Source organism: Coregonus clupeaformis, chromosome 24 (assembly GCF_020615455.1).
Source record: "Coregonus clupeaformis isolate EN_2021a chromosome 24, ASM2061545v1, whole genome shotgun sequence".
Taxonomy (NCBI): domain Eukaryota; kingdom Metazoa; phylum Chordata; class Actinopteri; order Salmoniformes; family Salmonidae; genus Coregonus; species Coregonus clupeaformis.
In genome coordinates, this window is record NC_059215.1 from 26,765,814 (window position 1) to 26,782,163 (window position 16,350).

Genomic DNA, 16,350 nt, shown 5'->3' on the forward strand with positions numbered 1-16,350 from the left:
ATAAAATAAAATGTGTGCCGTCTGGTTTGCTTAATATAAGGAATTTTAAATGGTTTATACTTTTACTTTTGATACATTTGACCAATTCCATTTACTTTTGATACTTTAGTATATTTAAAACCAAATACTTTTAGACTTTTACTCAAGTCATATTTTACTGGGTGACTTTCACTTTTACTTGAGTCATTTTCTATGAAGGTATCTTTACTTTTACTCAAGTATGAGATTTGAGTACTTTTTTTCCCACCACAGGTTGGAGGCCACGCAGTCATGGGGGAGGGCCGGAGGGGGCGGAGTTATAACTGATCATGAATGGTCCGTTGTAAAGGGGCGTGGTCCTACTACTACATCATGGAACAGGAGATTCCTCGTCCTCAGTTTCCACATTTTGTGTAGTCTGAACGGATCTCAGAAGGTGTTACCGATTTAACTACTGATTTGTGTTTTAAGACGTCGTTTTTGCGAACAGATTTATTTGTATAATATTTGTTGTTTTTCAAAAGGTTATTTATCCATAAAGTAATGGCAAAAGGAGAAGGAGCCGAACAATATTCCAACACCAGTTTATTAACGAATAAACCGGTCAACCCAGATGTGGTCAGATTAGCTGGGAAGGTACATTTGATTCATTTATACTTTTATCAACAATATTAGCAGCAAATGTGTATGCATGAATGTACATTCTGAACTAAACGGGAGCGGAAGACCGCTTTGATTGAACAGCGATTCCTAAGAGATGGAACGGGTTGTTATCGTTCTCATGTCTGTGTGTCTTTCTACGCCCAGCCTAATCAATTAGCCTAGTTACCTAGCCGGCTACTTATTGATGATTACATGGCCTATCATAGGTTTTTCATTTCCACCGGCTTTGATGACAGCAGCCACCACGATTCAATTACATTTCGCTAGGCGCAAGGCGAGCACCAAACCCGGCTTGTCTTCCCTTTATTCATTTTCAAATTGTTAGCTATATTTACGGTAGCGGTGCTCTCTTTCATCGATAAACCTATTTGAGAATAACGTAGGCTATATAAGTGATTAGAAATAGTTATGCGGTTTAGGCCATTTAAAAAAATCTAATAAAACTATGAATTGGAATGGGTTCTTTGGGGGTTGGAGTCGAAACTAACACTAGCAGTAGGGCTACGTGTCATTTCGCCGGCGCTGGAGCTGTGATTTCTCCTGAAGTTTGAATGAACGCTTCCACGCATGCTTGATTTCGGTGTATACTAGGGGGGTGTGACCGTTTAAAACGAAGTTGGGATCCTTATTTTCCGTGTTAGGCCTGGGGGAAGTTGTGTAATTCAAATAAAACCAGAACGGAAGAGGCGAAATTTAGGCTACCTGGTGAATTTGCAAGACGAGACATTGCGATATGCAGATGACCTAAATGTATGAGCAACGCTTCTGCCTCGTTCTCTCTCTCTCTCCCTCACTAATAATGCTAGTGTAGTGTTCAGTCTTCGGTCTGTTGCATGTAGAATATCCTAGCCTATCCATGGCACCGATGTCTTCGGGACAGTGTTGCGAGCACCGGGTAGCCTACTCTTCGTTTTTTGGCTCATATGACCATTACAGTAGGCCACCGGTAGCCTGAACCGATTACGCTTTTCAGACATAATGGAATGTGGCCACTTGAAAGCGGCTCGGGTTACGGCATGTTTGTTTCTGTTAGGGTAGCTACGCTACGGGTTTTTAAATGCCGACACGAAACCTTCCCTGGTGATATGAACGGACATTTGACTTGTCTGTAAAGGAATGCCGCTTCTGAAACCGGACTAAAAATCCATCACTAGGCAACCAGAACGGTCAATCAAATAATCTCCGGCTCTTAATTTAACGTTTTTTATTAAATACCTTGATTTACCAAGACATTTAGTAGAAGTAAAACGCATCTAGCTAACATGCCATACAAAACTGAACAAAAAAACAACAACACAGCAGCATATCGATCAGCGACGTTTGTTGTCAAGGGGAAAATAAATAACATTTTACGCCGGAGCAGAATTCTACGGTCTGAAAAGGTACAGACCTGATGCGACACTTTCTTAAATTGTCTGAAAACGTATCAATTGTCGCTGTCGATATGTTACTGTAGCTGCATTCTATGTCTGTAAAGTGTTGCTGTATGACTTCATTGACCGGTAACATGTAATAGGACCATTATTCTGCATTGTAAATTGACGTGGAAATCTGTTTTTTTTTTAAATAGTTGTAACGGAAAAACTATTTTAGAAATGTCCGTTTAAACGTTATGCAAACTTGTCTATCATTCACATCCGTAGTGTATACGTTTAACTATTTGAGTTGACCTCGTCATCAACAATAATAGGTGTTCACCTGATAGCCCTTCCCGATATTTTCTCTAGTAATCGATCATTTAATGCTTATCAATTGCCAATTTAAGCCAACCCATTGGCACAAATTGGACTATATCTCCACGAATGATGACTAATATTGAAGCGTGAGTAATACACACACATTAATAGATCTTGTGATGATGGTCAGCAGATCCGACCCACTAGTTTACATGCACTAGGGTCAGCCAGGGTTTCTGTGTAGATTAAGACACCATGGCGCAGGCGCGAGATATCGCTCGGGAATGTATATATATGGTCAGTGAGTCGGTCCACAACACTGTGAAAGATGCCATATATCCCTTTTGGTTGTATCAGGTGTAAGAGAGGGTCCTGTTTCAGTCAGAACAACAACTTGTCACCGAAACACAGAATGTGTTGGTGCGTCAACTGTCTTAGCTATCTCAGACATTTATGGTCACGTGGTGGATCAACTGTCTCACCACATCCAAAGTACAAACAACAATAGACACAGGTTCTCAAGGAGACAAGTTTGCTTTAGTTTGAACTCGTTTTATGGCCAGTGAACTTACCCTGAGAATCTGACAGGTTTAGATGTGTTGGAAACTCCATTTAGCCTAGCAGAGGATAAGGTTTGATTTGGGACCAGGTCCCCTGTAGCTCAGTTGGTAGAGCATGGCGCTTGCAACGCCAGGGTTGTGGGTTCGTTTCCCGGGGGGGGGGGGGCAGTATGAAAAATGTATGCGCTCACTAACTGTAAGTCGCTCTGGATAAGAGTGTCTGCTAAAATGACCAAAATGTACAAATAGACTCTTATGTGCCCTGCAGTACTTAGTACCCAGTGTTCACTTACGTGTGAATGAGGTGATGTCTCTGAGATCCCACCAATCAGGATCCTCCCAAACTGTGTGGCGGCCACAGGGAGCCTTTTTTCCATTGGCTTAGGAGGAGGGTGTGTGTGTGTGTGTGAGGCCCTGAACGGCCCATCGGTTGACAAATGTTGAGGGCTCCCTGTCCAGCTGGCCAGCCAACCTGGCAAAGTTCCCTGCTAGAGAACCGCAGAACTGCCCTCGTCTTTGCCAGGGGATTGTGACAACCCTGTGAGGGGACACACTTACCAGTCTGTGGCCATTTTTGTATTGACCGGGGTGCCATTTGGGAAGCAGTCAGCCAGGTCACTCATGCCAGGGAAATGTTATGAAAGTAGTGCACTATATAGGGAATAAGGTGTCATTTGGGATGCAGACCGGGTGATTTGGTATTGAGGTGGGAAAGGTTCCACTCTACAACCTGTGGGGACAGCGAGATAATAATTAGGTTACACTGTTCTTCTCACAATGTAGTGGGTTGGACTGTCTCATGACAAAACACCTCTTCTGTCCCAGAATCCCCAGCGCTGGTCCTCACGTTACTGTGGGTGTCTTCTGTAGCCGGATGGTTGATCTGGAAACCAGAACTCACTCTCGCTCGCGCCCTCTGAGTAAAGCAGACGAGGGAGGACTGTTTTGGAGTAGGCTACTAAGCAGAATGCCCCCCCTATGATTAGTCTATCACCTTCTATAATGAGAGTCTGCAAAATGCTCCTAAGCCTAAAAGAGACCGCAGACCCAATCATACCTAGACTGGCTCTGCAAACGAGTTGATGTGATTATTATTTGACCCTGCTGGTCATCTACAAACGTTTGAACATCTTGAAGAACAACCTGGCCATGTACTCTTATAATCATCCCCCGGCACAGCCAGAAGAGGACTGGCCGCCCCTCAAAGCCTGGTTCCTCTCTACCCAGCACAGCCAGAAGAGGACTGGCCGCCCCTCAGAGCCTGGTTCCTCTCTAGGTTTCTTCCTAGGTTCCTGCCTTTCTAGGGAGTTTTTCCTAGCCACTGTGCTTCCACATAGGTTAATGCACCGCCACCTCGCGCTAAATGTTTCAAGTTATGGGCACTGTCCAGTCAGTTGGATGATCTTTGGATCATTTTGTAGTAGGGCTAGGAATTGCCAGGGAATTTACGATACAATATTTTCACGATACTTAGGTGCTGATAATATATATATATATATATATATATATATATATATATATATATTCTGTATGAATTGCGATTTGGTGTCACGTGTGTTGCAGAGGGACGAGAGCATAATAAAAAATGACTTCTGATCAGTCTTGGAATTTAAAAGTGCTGAAAACATGTTGGCTCACCATTTTTAAAAAGAAGATGGAGGAGAAATATAGGAGAACGTTATACAGTATGTTTTTGAATCATTATTTGGATTTATAGAATCCATTTATTTATATTGTTTAAAAAATATCCCTACTTTGTCTAAAATTCCCTTTCCCTCCATTGTTAGAGCTGTGTTAGTTTCAAATCACTTTGTGTTATTTGTTGGTTTGTGGACCCTGTAGAAGGTCAGACTGCATCAAAGTTCAGTTGGTGTCTGATGTGAAACAGTGGTTTTACAAGACTCATTATTGCATCAATCCATTCCGTGGAAGCCTGGTGGGTGGAAGCCTGGTGGGCGGAAGCTTGGGTGGAAGCCTGGGTGGAAGCTTGTTTCTGCTTTGCAGTAGCCAACCCCACTGATGCAACAGACTGGCATTCAGGCCTAAGCTATTGCATGAAACATTAATTAATGCAACGTTCATGCATTGAGCTTTCATCTACCCTAATGTGGATCCTAATAAACGAAACTGTTAAAACATGTCAACTTCTTGTTTTAATGAATGAACCCCTTCTTTCTGTCTTTCCCAGCGTGAGCAGTGCAACAGGTTGTCCATATGCAACAAGCTGTGCTATGCGGTGGGAGGAGCGCCCTATCAGATCACAGGCTGTGCTCTGGGCTTCTTCCTCCAGATATACCTGCTGGATGTGGCCCAGGTGAGTCTTACATTTTACATTTTAGTCATTTAGCAGACGCTCTTATCCAGAGCAACTTACAGTTAGTGAGTGCATAATTATTTTTTTTCTTCAGTCAGTAGCACCCTATTCCCTATTTAGGGCATTACCCATAATGCTCTGGTCAAAAGTAGTGTACTATGTAGGGAATAGGGTGTTGTTTGGGACACTGCCATCAGTCAGTGGCCCCATCCCATTTCAGTGCCCTACCCCTCTAGTGTTCACAGATCTAACAGGGGTTGTCCGAGCAAGTGCCAGCAGAATAGGGATGGGGTCCTGCTATCCCAAATGGTGTCACGGTTCAGGTTCTCGACTCCCAACTGGCTATGAATTCCTCACAAATCATGAAGACTAATCTAGCATGCCATGGGTCTCTTCTTTGTATATGGTCAGGAATATAGAACGGTCTTGGTCAGATGCCCTTAGCTAACAGCAATCAGCCTAAAACAAAACAACTTGCAGGATATATCATGTTCTCCTAAAGGGCCTTTATTCAGATTCAGAAACTTCCAAAAACTATTTTATTTTTTTGGGTCATTTAGCAGACGCTCTTATCCAGAGCGACTTACAGGAGCAATTAGGGTTAAGTGCCTTGCTCAAGGGCACATCGACAGATTTTTCACCTAGTCGGCTCGGGGATTAGAACCAGCGACCTTTCGGTTACTGGCACAATGCTCTTAACCACTAAGCTACTATTCTACAGGGCATGGCCTATTTTTATTTTTATATGCTCCTAATGTTTCTTAATTCAGAAACATTGCTATCACCTTCTAGAACAGGGCTGCCCGACCCTCTTCCTGGAGATCTACCGTCCTGTGGGTTTTCAGACCAACCCTAATTTAACACACCTTATTCTACATATTAGCTGCTCAACAAGACCTTAACTAGCTGAATCAGATATGCTAAATTAGGGTTGGACTGAAAACCTACAGGACAGCTGCTATCTATGGTACCTCGGGTGCAGTATGTAGACTGCTATCTACAGTTGAAGTCGGAAGTTTACATACACGTAGGTTGGCGTCATTAAAACTCGTTTTTCAACCACTCCACAAATTTCTTGTTAACAAACTATAGTTTTGGCAAGTCGGTTAGGACACAAGTCATTTTTCCAACAATTGTTAACAGACAGATTATTTCACTTATAAGGTGTATCACAATTCCAGTGGGTCAGAAGTTTACATACACTAAGTTGACTGTGCCTTTTAAACAGCTAGGAAAATTCCAGAAAATGATGTAATGGCTTTAGAAGCTTCTGATAGGCTAATTGACATCATTTGAGTAAATTGGAGGTGTACCTGTGGATGTATTTCACGGCCTACCTTCAAACTCAGTGCCTCTTTGCTTGACATCATGGGAAAATCAAAAGAAATCAGCCAAGACCTCAGAAAAATTATTGTAGACCTCCACAAGTCTGGTTCATCCTTGGGAGCAATTTCCAAATGCCTGAAGGTGCCACGTTCATCTGTACAAACAATAGTACGCAAGTACAAACACCATTGGACCACGCAGCCGTCAAACCTCTCAGGAAGGAGTTCTGTCTCCTAGAGATTAACGTACTTTGGTGCGAAAAGTGCAAATCAATCCCAGAACAACAGCAAAGGACCTTGTGAAGATGCTGGAGGAAACAGGTACAAAAGTATCTATATCCACAGTAAAACGAGTCCTATATCGACATAACCTGAAAGGCCGCTCAGCAAGGAAGAAGCCACTGCTCCAAAACCGGCATAAAAAAGCCAGACTACGGTTTGCAACTGCACATGGGGACAAAGATCGTACTTTTTGGAGAAATGTCCTCTGGTGTGATGAAACAAAAATAGAACTGTTTGGCCATAATGACCATCGTTATGTTTGGAGGAAAAAGTTGGTGCTTGCAAGCCGAAGAACACCATCCCAACCGTGAAGCACAAGGGTGGCAGCATCATGCTGTGGGGGTGCTTTGCTGCAGGAGGGACTGGTGCACTTCACAAAATAGATGGCATCATGAGGAAGGAAAATGATGTGGATATATTGAAGCAACATCTCAAGACATCAGTCAGGAAGTTAAAGCTTGGTCGCAAATGGGTCTTCCAAATGGACAATGACCCCAAGCATACTTCCAAAGTTGTGGCAAAATGGCTTAAGGACAACAAAGTCAAGGTATTGGAGTGGCCATCACAAAGCCTGACCACAATCCTATAGAACATTTGTGGGCAGAACTGAAAAAGCGTGTGCGAGCAAGGAGGCCTACAAACCTGATTCAGTTACACCAGCTCTTTTTTTATTTCACCTTTATTTAACCAGGTAAGCCAGTTGAGAACATGTTCTCATTTACAGCTGCGACCTGGCCAAGATAAAGCAAAGCAGTGCGATTTAAAAACAACAGTTGCATATGGAATAAACAAAACGTACAGTCAATAACACAATATAAAATATATATACAGTGTGTGCAAATGTAGTCAGTTATGGAGGTATGGCAATAAATGGGCCATAGTGCAAAATAATTACAATTAGTATTAACACTGGAATGATAGATGTGCAAAACATGATGTGCAAATAGAGATACTGGGGTGCAAATGAGCAAAATAAATAACAATATGGGGATGAGGTAGTTGGGTGGGCTAATTACAGATGGGCTGTGTACAGGTGCAGTGATCGGCAAGCTGCTCTGACAACTGATGCTTAAAGTTAGCGAGGGAGATAAGTGTCTCCAGCTTCAGAGATTTTGTCAGGAGGAATGGGCTAAAATTCACCCAACTTATTGTGGGAAGCTTGTGGAAGGCTACCCTACACGTTTGACCCAAGTTAAACAATTTTAAAGGCAATGCTACGAACTAATTGAGTGTATGTAAACTTCTGACCCACCGGGAATGTGATGAAAGAAAGAAAAGCTAAAAGAAATAATTCTCTCTACTATTATTCTGACATTTCACATTCTTAAAATAAAGCGGTGAGCCTAACTGACCTAAAACAGGGAATTTCTTACTAGGATTAAATGTCAGGAATTGTGAAACTGAGTTTAAACGTACAGTGGGGGAAAAAAGTATTTAGTCAGCCACCAATTGTGCAAGTTCTCCCACTTAAAAAGATGAGAGAGGCCTGTAATTTTCATCATAGGTACACGTCAACTATGACAGACAAATTGAGGAAAAAAAATCCAGAAAATCACATTGTAGGATTTTTAATGAATTTATTTGCTAATTATGGTGGAAAATAAGTATTTGGTCACCTACAAACAAGCAAGATTTCTGGCTCTCACAGACCTGTAACTTCTTCTTTAAGAGGCTCCTCTGTCCTCCACTCGTTACCTGTATTAATGGCACCTGTTTGAACTTGTTATCAGTATAAAAGACACCTGTCCACAACCTCAAACAGTCACACTCCAAACTCCACTATGGCCAAGACCAAAGAGCAGTCAAAGGACACCTGAAACAAAATTGTAGACCTGCACCAGGCTGGGGAGACTGAATCTGCAATAGGTAAGCAGCTTGGTTTGAAGAAATCAACTGTGGGAGCAATAATTAGGAAATGGAAGACATACAAGACCACTGATAATCTCCCTCGATCTGGGGCTCCACGCAAGATCTCACCCCGTGGGGCAAAATGATCACAAGAACGGTGAGCAAAAATCCCAGAACCACACGGGGGGACCTAGTGAATGACCTGCAGAGAGCTGGGACCAAAGTAACAAAGCCTACCATCAGTAACACACTACGCCGCCAGGGACTCAAATCCTGCAGTGCCAGACGTGTCCCCCTGCTTAAGCCAGTACATGTCCAGGCCCGTCTGAAGTTTGCTAGAGTGCATTTGGATGATCCAGAAGAGGATTGGGAGAATGTCATATGGTCAGATGAAACCAAAATATAACTTTTTGGTAAAAACTCAACTCGTCGTGTTTGGAGGACAAAGAATGCTGAGTTGCATCCAAAGAACACCATACCTACTGTGAAGCATGGGGGGTGGAAACATCATGCTTTGGGGCTGTCTTTCTGCAAAGGGACCAGGATGACTGATCCGTGTAAAGGAAAGAATGAATGGGGCCATGTATCGTGAGATTTTGAGTGAAAACCTCCTTCCATCAGCAAGGGCATTGAAGATGAAACGTGGCTGGGTCTTTCAGCATGACAATGATCCCAAACACACCGCCCGGGCAACGAAGGAGTGGCTTCGTAAGAAGCATTTCAAGGTCCTGGAGTGGCCTAGCCAGTCTCCAGATCTCATCCCCATAGAAAATCTTTGGAGGGAGTTGAAAGTCCGTGTTGCCCAGCGACAGCCCCAAAAGATCACTGCTCTAGAGGAGATCTGCATGGAGGAATGGGCCAAAATACCAGCAACAGTGTGTGAAAACCTTGTGAAGACTTACAGAAAACGTTTGACCTGTGTCATTGCCAACAAAGGGTATATAACAAAGTATTGAGAAATTTTTGTTATTGACCAAATACTTATTTTCCACCATAATTTGCAAATAAATTCATAAAAAATCCTACAATGTGATTTTCTGGATTTCTTTTTCTCATTTTGTCTGTCATAGTTGACGTGTACCTATGATGAAAATTACAGGCCTCTCTCATCTTTTTAAGTGGGAGAACTTGCACAATTGGTGGCTGACTAAATACTTTTTTTCCCCACTGTATTTGGCTAAGGTGTAAGTAAACTTCCGACTTCAACTGTATATTTCAGAGGTTTAGCTGGCACAATGACTCTCTCTAAACTTGCTTGTTGTGTCACATGAACTGAAATTAGAATTTTGCCCTACTGTTAGAATTTTAGCAACCAGGAAATGGAGGAGCGGTTTTTCTGCATAGTGCACCATTTTTTAAAAGTGTAACCTGAACCTGAACAGGTTGTAGGATTCATGGAGTAATCTCCTTAAGCTCTCTAGACATGAACCATAGTCTTTGTAATCTTGTGGGGACTGAGATGGTGTGTGTGTGTGTGTGTGTGTTTTCCTGTTATTCTGAAGACTAAAATGTAAATGATGGTGAATACTTTCAGCAGTGGTAGAAAAAAGTACCCAAATGTCATACTCAAGTATAAGTCAGTATCCCAGTAAAATACTACTTGTGTAAAAGTCTAAATGTTTTTGGTTTTAAAATATACTTAAGTATCAAAAGTAAATGTAATTGCTGAAATATACTTAAGTATTGAAAGTAAAAGTATAAATTATTTCAAATTCCTTTTTATTAAACAAACCAGACGGCACAATTTAATTTTATTTACAGATAGCCGGGGCACACTCCAACACTCAGGCATAATTGACATATGAAGCATTTGTGTTCAAGTCCACCAGATCAGAGGCAGTAGGGATGACCAGGGATGTTCTCTTGATAAGTGCATGAATCTGACAATTTTTCTGTCCTGCTAGCCAATCAAAATGTAACGTTCTTTTGGGTGTCAGGGAAAATGTAGCGAAGTAAAAGTTACCCCAAAAATCAACTTAAGTAGTACTTTCAGTAGCCCACAGGACTGGTTCCTCGGGTTATGGCTCAATAGGTTGAACATGACAGCTTTATGCTTCAAATGATCAACATCAAATTTGCCATCTCTGTCATTTCAGTTGGACCTGTTTCCATCCTCCCAGCCTGTTCCTTAGTTCAGACCATTCATTCATCCATCCATATCTCTAACCTTTCTCTCTCTCCTCCCTCAAGTTGGACCCATTCTATGCGTCGATCATCCTGTTCGTGGGGAGGGCCTGGGATGCTGTGACGGACCCGATCATAGGCTTCCTGGTCTCCCGCTCCCCCTGGACACGCTTCGGACGCATGCTGCCCTGGTACGACCACTTTGCTGGTTCTCATATCTATCAGTCACATTTTTAGTTGTGTGGAGCTTTGTGTTTCTCATGTCTCTTTTTCCTGTTTAATGTGAAATTAATCTGAACGGTAGTCATGAAGGAAACGAGTGGGGAAAGCAGTGATGACTCCCTTCTATCTTAGGATCTAGGTTCTTTCCCACTAATTCAGGCATTTTGGTTTAGAAATCCCTCATTGTGGCATCTGTTGCTGTAACTAAAGGCAACCTCTATTGGCAGAGGGATATCGGGCTACCTGACGGCTTCAAATATCCACGTGACCATTTCAATTTTTTTAAAGTGTTGCTATTCACAGGTTCTATGTTTATTTATTTTTTTTAAGTGCAAGGGATTGTCCGGGAGACTTGGTGACAGCCAAAAGGGTCATGGTATGTCCTTACCAAAAATGGTTTAGCAATAGATCACGCAGGAATGTCTGTTAGACATTTCCCCATTGGTCCCCAGTCCTTTTGAAACCCCACTGGTGTTCCAAGTGTGCTTCAAGCTCACGTGTCCCAAATGGCACCCTATTCCCAACATACTACTTTTGAACAGAGCTCTATAGGTGCTAGTAGCAGTGCACTATATAGGGGTTAGGCCATGGTGAATGCATGGTAATTGCCGTCAGTCTGATTTTGAACGACTGACTAGAAATGGGCTGCGTTGTAACTGTCTGGTGACGACGTGTGTTTTTTGGGGGGCAGGTAACTCCTGGTACGATTTGAGCACGTTTTTCATTTTACATTTCAGCTGCTGCTCTGAAAGGGTTACTGCAGTTCATGCTGATGCGGTTGTCTACCGCTCAGAGTACTTCCGCACACACACACACGCACACACACACACGCACGCACACACACGCACGCACACACTACGCACGCACGCACACACACACACACACATATACACGCACATATACACGCACACACACACACACACTACACACACACGCACCACACACCACACACCACACACACGCGCGCACACACACACACACACACACACTACGCACACGGCTATAAAGATGTTATTACTACTTTCTGTTAAAAGTCATCAAGATTTCTACGAACATTCTCTAAAAAATAAGCCACAAATTTCCTGCAGGGCTAAATTGACAAAGATAACAAGAATCAGGCTTTTATTTGAGTCTTTGTTAGTAAAGAGAATACAGAGGTTTCCTGCTTGACTTGCAGTTTCCCACAGAGTTCCTGGCATGGTCTTGGTGAATATACACAGACATCATACATGCTTTTTTTTCTTTCAAACTTTTTTAAAAGGAGCGAGCGTTGCATGTCCATCTTTTGGGATATACCTGTGTTTTTTTTGTTTTTTTTTTTGGGGGGGGGGCTGCAGCTTGAGTTGGTTATTACACTGGCCATCTATCATGAATGAATCATTCATCTTTCATATTTACTAGGCTATAGACTTTTTGGTGTATCTAATAATCCATATCCAGTTCTGCCTTTTTGTGTTTGCATCATGGGAAATGTCTGGAACTCTGTAGTTTTGGCCATCTGCCCTTTGACCCCTCTCTACAGAAGTGTCTAATTAGTACTGACAGTGCTTTTTCTGGGGGGACGGGGGACGGTCTCTGTGTGTAGCTGAGCCTTCAAACCATTTTTTGTTTTTAGCCAAGGTCACTGACCCTGGTTGACTATCCCACCTCCCTAGGCGACCATGTCCTCTGTCCTCTCCCCAGCATCATTAAAAACGCCATTATTATCCAGTTCTACCCCAATGACCAGGCCTGCTGTCACAGATGGAGGCTTATGGAAGACCTAGATTTTTGAATGCATTCCCAATGCTAACTAGTCCACTTGCGTCAGTGCAGGAGGAGGAGGGGGAGGATGGGGGGGATGGACACATGAGTTCTACAGGTGGTACTTAGACGTCCATAGAGCACCTTTTTTTTTTTTTTTTGTAAAGCGATATCCCAAGTATAAATGCAGCGAAGTACACATGTTATGAGCAAAATAATGTTTTTAGACACCACTTCCAGGAGGAGTAGGGCAAGGGCAGGCAACACTGGTCCTGGAGTCATGTAGACCCGATCAAACGATGCAATGGAATTGAGTGAATCTGGGCAGGCAGGATGCATCTTGACGCAATCTGTTTCCTACGTCTCTCTGGCATCCTCATTCTAAAGTATTCTGAGGGGGAAGAATGGAGGAGAGATATTCAAATTCAGTCAGTCAAGATGGGTTCGGCCCTAGCTAGGTGTTGAGAGGATCAGTCTCATACTTTGAGGAGGAAAAAAGGATCTGTTTGAGGGTAGACGAGTGACTACTATAGTCAAACGAGGGTTTGGTTCTGAACAGAACAGACTTTTATCTTGAGGCGACGTGACCTGCTTCAATGGGGTCTAGGGACTGGAAGGAGGAAACGAGGGGGGCACGGAGCGCACCACGCTTCAGTGTTTGGGAGGGGGGGAGGGTAGGGGATCTCTGATTGGCTGAAACTGGTGGTGTGTTGTGGGCTGGACCAATACGAGGCGGCTGTGTAGCCCTTTTTTAAAAGAGTAAAATGAGGAATCTGATGGGGTTACTGCAGGTCAAGAGACGTGGACAAGCTAGAGAGCTGAAGGCATGAGCACAGTGTCAGACTGCTGTGTCAAATTTAAAGGACTATTAGCCCTCGTCTGTCAGAGCACGCTATGCATTTTTCTGTTTTGCATTGTTTAGCGTCACTGTTGTCAATATTACCAGGAACTCCAGTCTAGTTTCCTAAGATTTACGTTTGACATTTTAGTCATTTTAGCAGACGCTCTTATCCAGAGTGACTTACAGTTAGAGTGCATACATTTTTCATACTGGCCCCCCGTGGGAATCGAACCCACAACCCTGGCGTTGCAAGCGCCCATGCTCTACCAACTGAGCTACAGGGGACTACTGACTCATTTTATCCTTTTTATAAGCCATATGTCCACTTATCCTGTCAGCTATGTTCAGTTTAATAGAAAGTATTTTGACTTTTTTTTTATTGATCCAATAATCCTATATAATGCCATAATGTACTGTAATGGTCACTGAATAGGTATGAAGAATTTCTTGAAAACCACACGTTGGTTATGTCTTCACCCACGTGGCAGTTGTATGTAAACGTATGAAAACATAAACAATTTCTGCTTGATTCAAAATGTTTATCCCTTTCCTTTTATTACGGTTAGCATGTTGCTACAAGCGTTTGCTGCCACTGTCTTCTGGTCTCCACCTTAGGCCTATATATATCACGGTGTCAAGGCATATGAACTAACATGTTATAGAGCAAACAACACAATTATCACAACAGGTTTTATAATATGTCTTTCTTTTCCATGGGCTTGGCTTCCCCGGTGAAATTACCCACGCACCACTGCTGCTTTGATGTGGCACAGAGAGCGGAGAAGGGCTAATCCAGGCTCCTGACGTGGCATTATGGATGGTACATTCCTTGGGGGGGGTTGGTCACACCACTCCCTAAAAAGTAACCCAGCATCTGCTCTGCTATCATAATTACCAGAGCTCATAAAAGTCCTTTATCACTGCTGTTTTCATGTCGTCACCATCTCTGCTTCATTCAAAATGAGTTTAACCCCCATCCCTTTATTACGAATTAGCATGTCGCTACAGGTGTTTGCTAAACTAACTCCTAATAGTTACTTGACTTTTTTTAAAAATAAGTTTAACTCTGACCCTCCCTCAGTCACTGGGGCTATTTTAGCGGAGGGGAGGAAGTAATTTGACTCCGGAGTGTCTGTCATATGCTTCTGGTTTATAGGCTCAGTTATACTGTGATGTGGGTAGGCTATGATAGTCAGGTTTGGCAGTTGGCACAGAACATCCAGTCTTTTTTTTTTTTTTTTTTATGTCCACGTCAGATGGGTGTCGCTCTATTTGGAAGACGTATGGCTGGGTCGCTCAGGCCGATCGCACGTAGGACATTTTGAGCTGCTTTTATGAGTCTCGTACCGTGTCACAGGCAAACAGAGGTTGGCGCCAAAGTGTCAAAAGAACACCGTTCTATGAAAATTCAAGTCTGTTAACAGCAGTTCAGAACTGGCAGATCGTCTCACGGTCCAACTGACCCAATTTTTTTGACATCTGTGTGAAATTCTATACTATGTTCAGAAAATCCGATTTCATACACTAGTAATTAGTAAATCATTAAACTGAACTTTTGTCTTAATTTGGATAATAAAGATGCAGCATTACTCAATGAACTACAATAAACACTTATAGACAGATATTAAACAGGACTTTGTCTTAACACACAGACAGTATTGAAACGTGGCAGAGCCAAGTGATCTTTGACACAGTGGCGTCACTGTCTTCTTCTGGTCTCCACCTTTAGTTCATATGCCTTGACACTGTCATCTTATGGTCTCCACCTTAGTTCATATGCCTTGACACTGTGATCTAGTCCTAACAGGTTATAGAGCAAACAACGCAATTATCACAACATGTTTATAATATGGCTTTTTTTTTTTTCCTCCCTGGGTTGGCTTCCTCAGTGATTATTTTTTTTTAACCCACTCTTTGATGTGGCACAGAGAGTGGAGGAAGGCTAAATTAGTCTCCTGACGGTATAGTACGTTCCTGGTGGGTTGGTCACACCACTCCCTAAATATAACCCAGCATCTGCTCTGTGTCCCTGAGATCACACCCTCCCTCTCACGTATCGTTTTCACAACAATCCCTCTGCCACTCATCACATCACACGCACGAGTTGGTGGGGCGTACTCTCTCACCCACTCTCTCTCCTCAGTCCTGTCCTGTACTCATTATGGCTGGCTGCATCTCCGCTGTGTAAAGTGGCTTCCTCTCTTGGGTATTTCCTCCATTCCCAGGTCAATAGTGATGGGTGAAAGTAGGTCCCGTTAGGAAATGCAGCTTCCACCTGCCCAGTGCTTTTAGAAACAAGGAGACAAAGCTGCTGTAGATGTGAAAGTAGGTCCCAAAATAAGTTTGAGCCAATCCAAGTTAAGTTTTAATGTCACAAGTGCAGTGAAATGCCTTTCTTGCAAACTCTAACCCCAACAATTCAGTAATCAATAACAATGTAATGCTAAAAATAACAAGGTTAGAACAAAACATGATCTAAGCATTTACCGGACCAGTTTTTAATTTTTTAATTTTAATTTTTTTTAATTGGTGTTGATGAAGCAAAGGAGACAACGAAACATTTTGGACTTTTGATACACCCCTTTAGGGCATTTCCACCAACAGACTGAACCTGAAGTAGCCAAACAAATAATCTAGTTCTGAAGGAATGTGTCATGGTTTATTTTGCGGTGTCCTAATCCGCCATGTCAAACGCATGGCTGGACTGTTGTCATAAACACTGGGGAGATCAGGTTGCACATGATGGCGTATTGTGGTCCGATATGACAGCATT

General features: G+C 42.7%; 1 protein-coding gene across 2 annotated transcripts in view; it reads left to right on the plus strand.

Moving 5' to 3' along the window:
- The first annotated feature begins 396 nt into the window (after positions 1-396).
- Positions 397-16,350, plus strand: part of LOC121557187 (sodium-dependent lysophosphatidylcholine symporter 1-B) — a 30,627-nt gene continuing 14,673 nt past the window's right edge. Inside the window, exons 1-3 of one of the 2 annotated variants that reach the window (XM_041871025.2) lie at positions 397-615; positions 5,067-5,192; positions 10,838-10,962. In XM_041871025.2, coding sequence (XP_041726959.2) covers positions 523-615; positions 5,067-5,192; positions 10,838-10,962 — 344 coding nt within the window. In that variant the 5' untranslated portion in view covers positions 397-522. Of the gene's footprint in view, positions 616-1,661; positions 2,025-5,066; positions 5,193-10,837; positions 10,963-16,350 lie in introns of those variants that run through there. The other variant, XM_041871024.2, reaches the window with a different exon arrangement.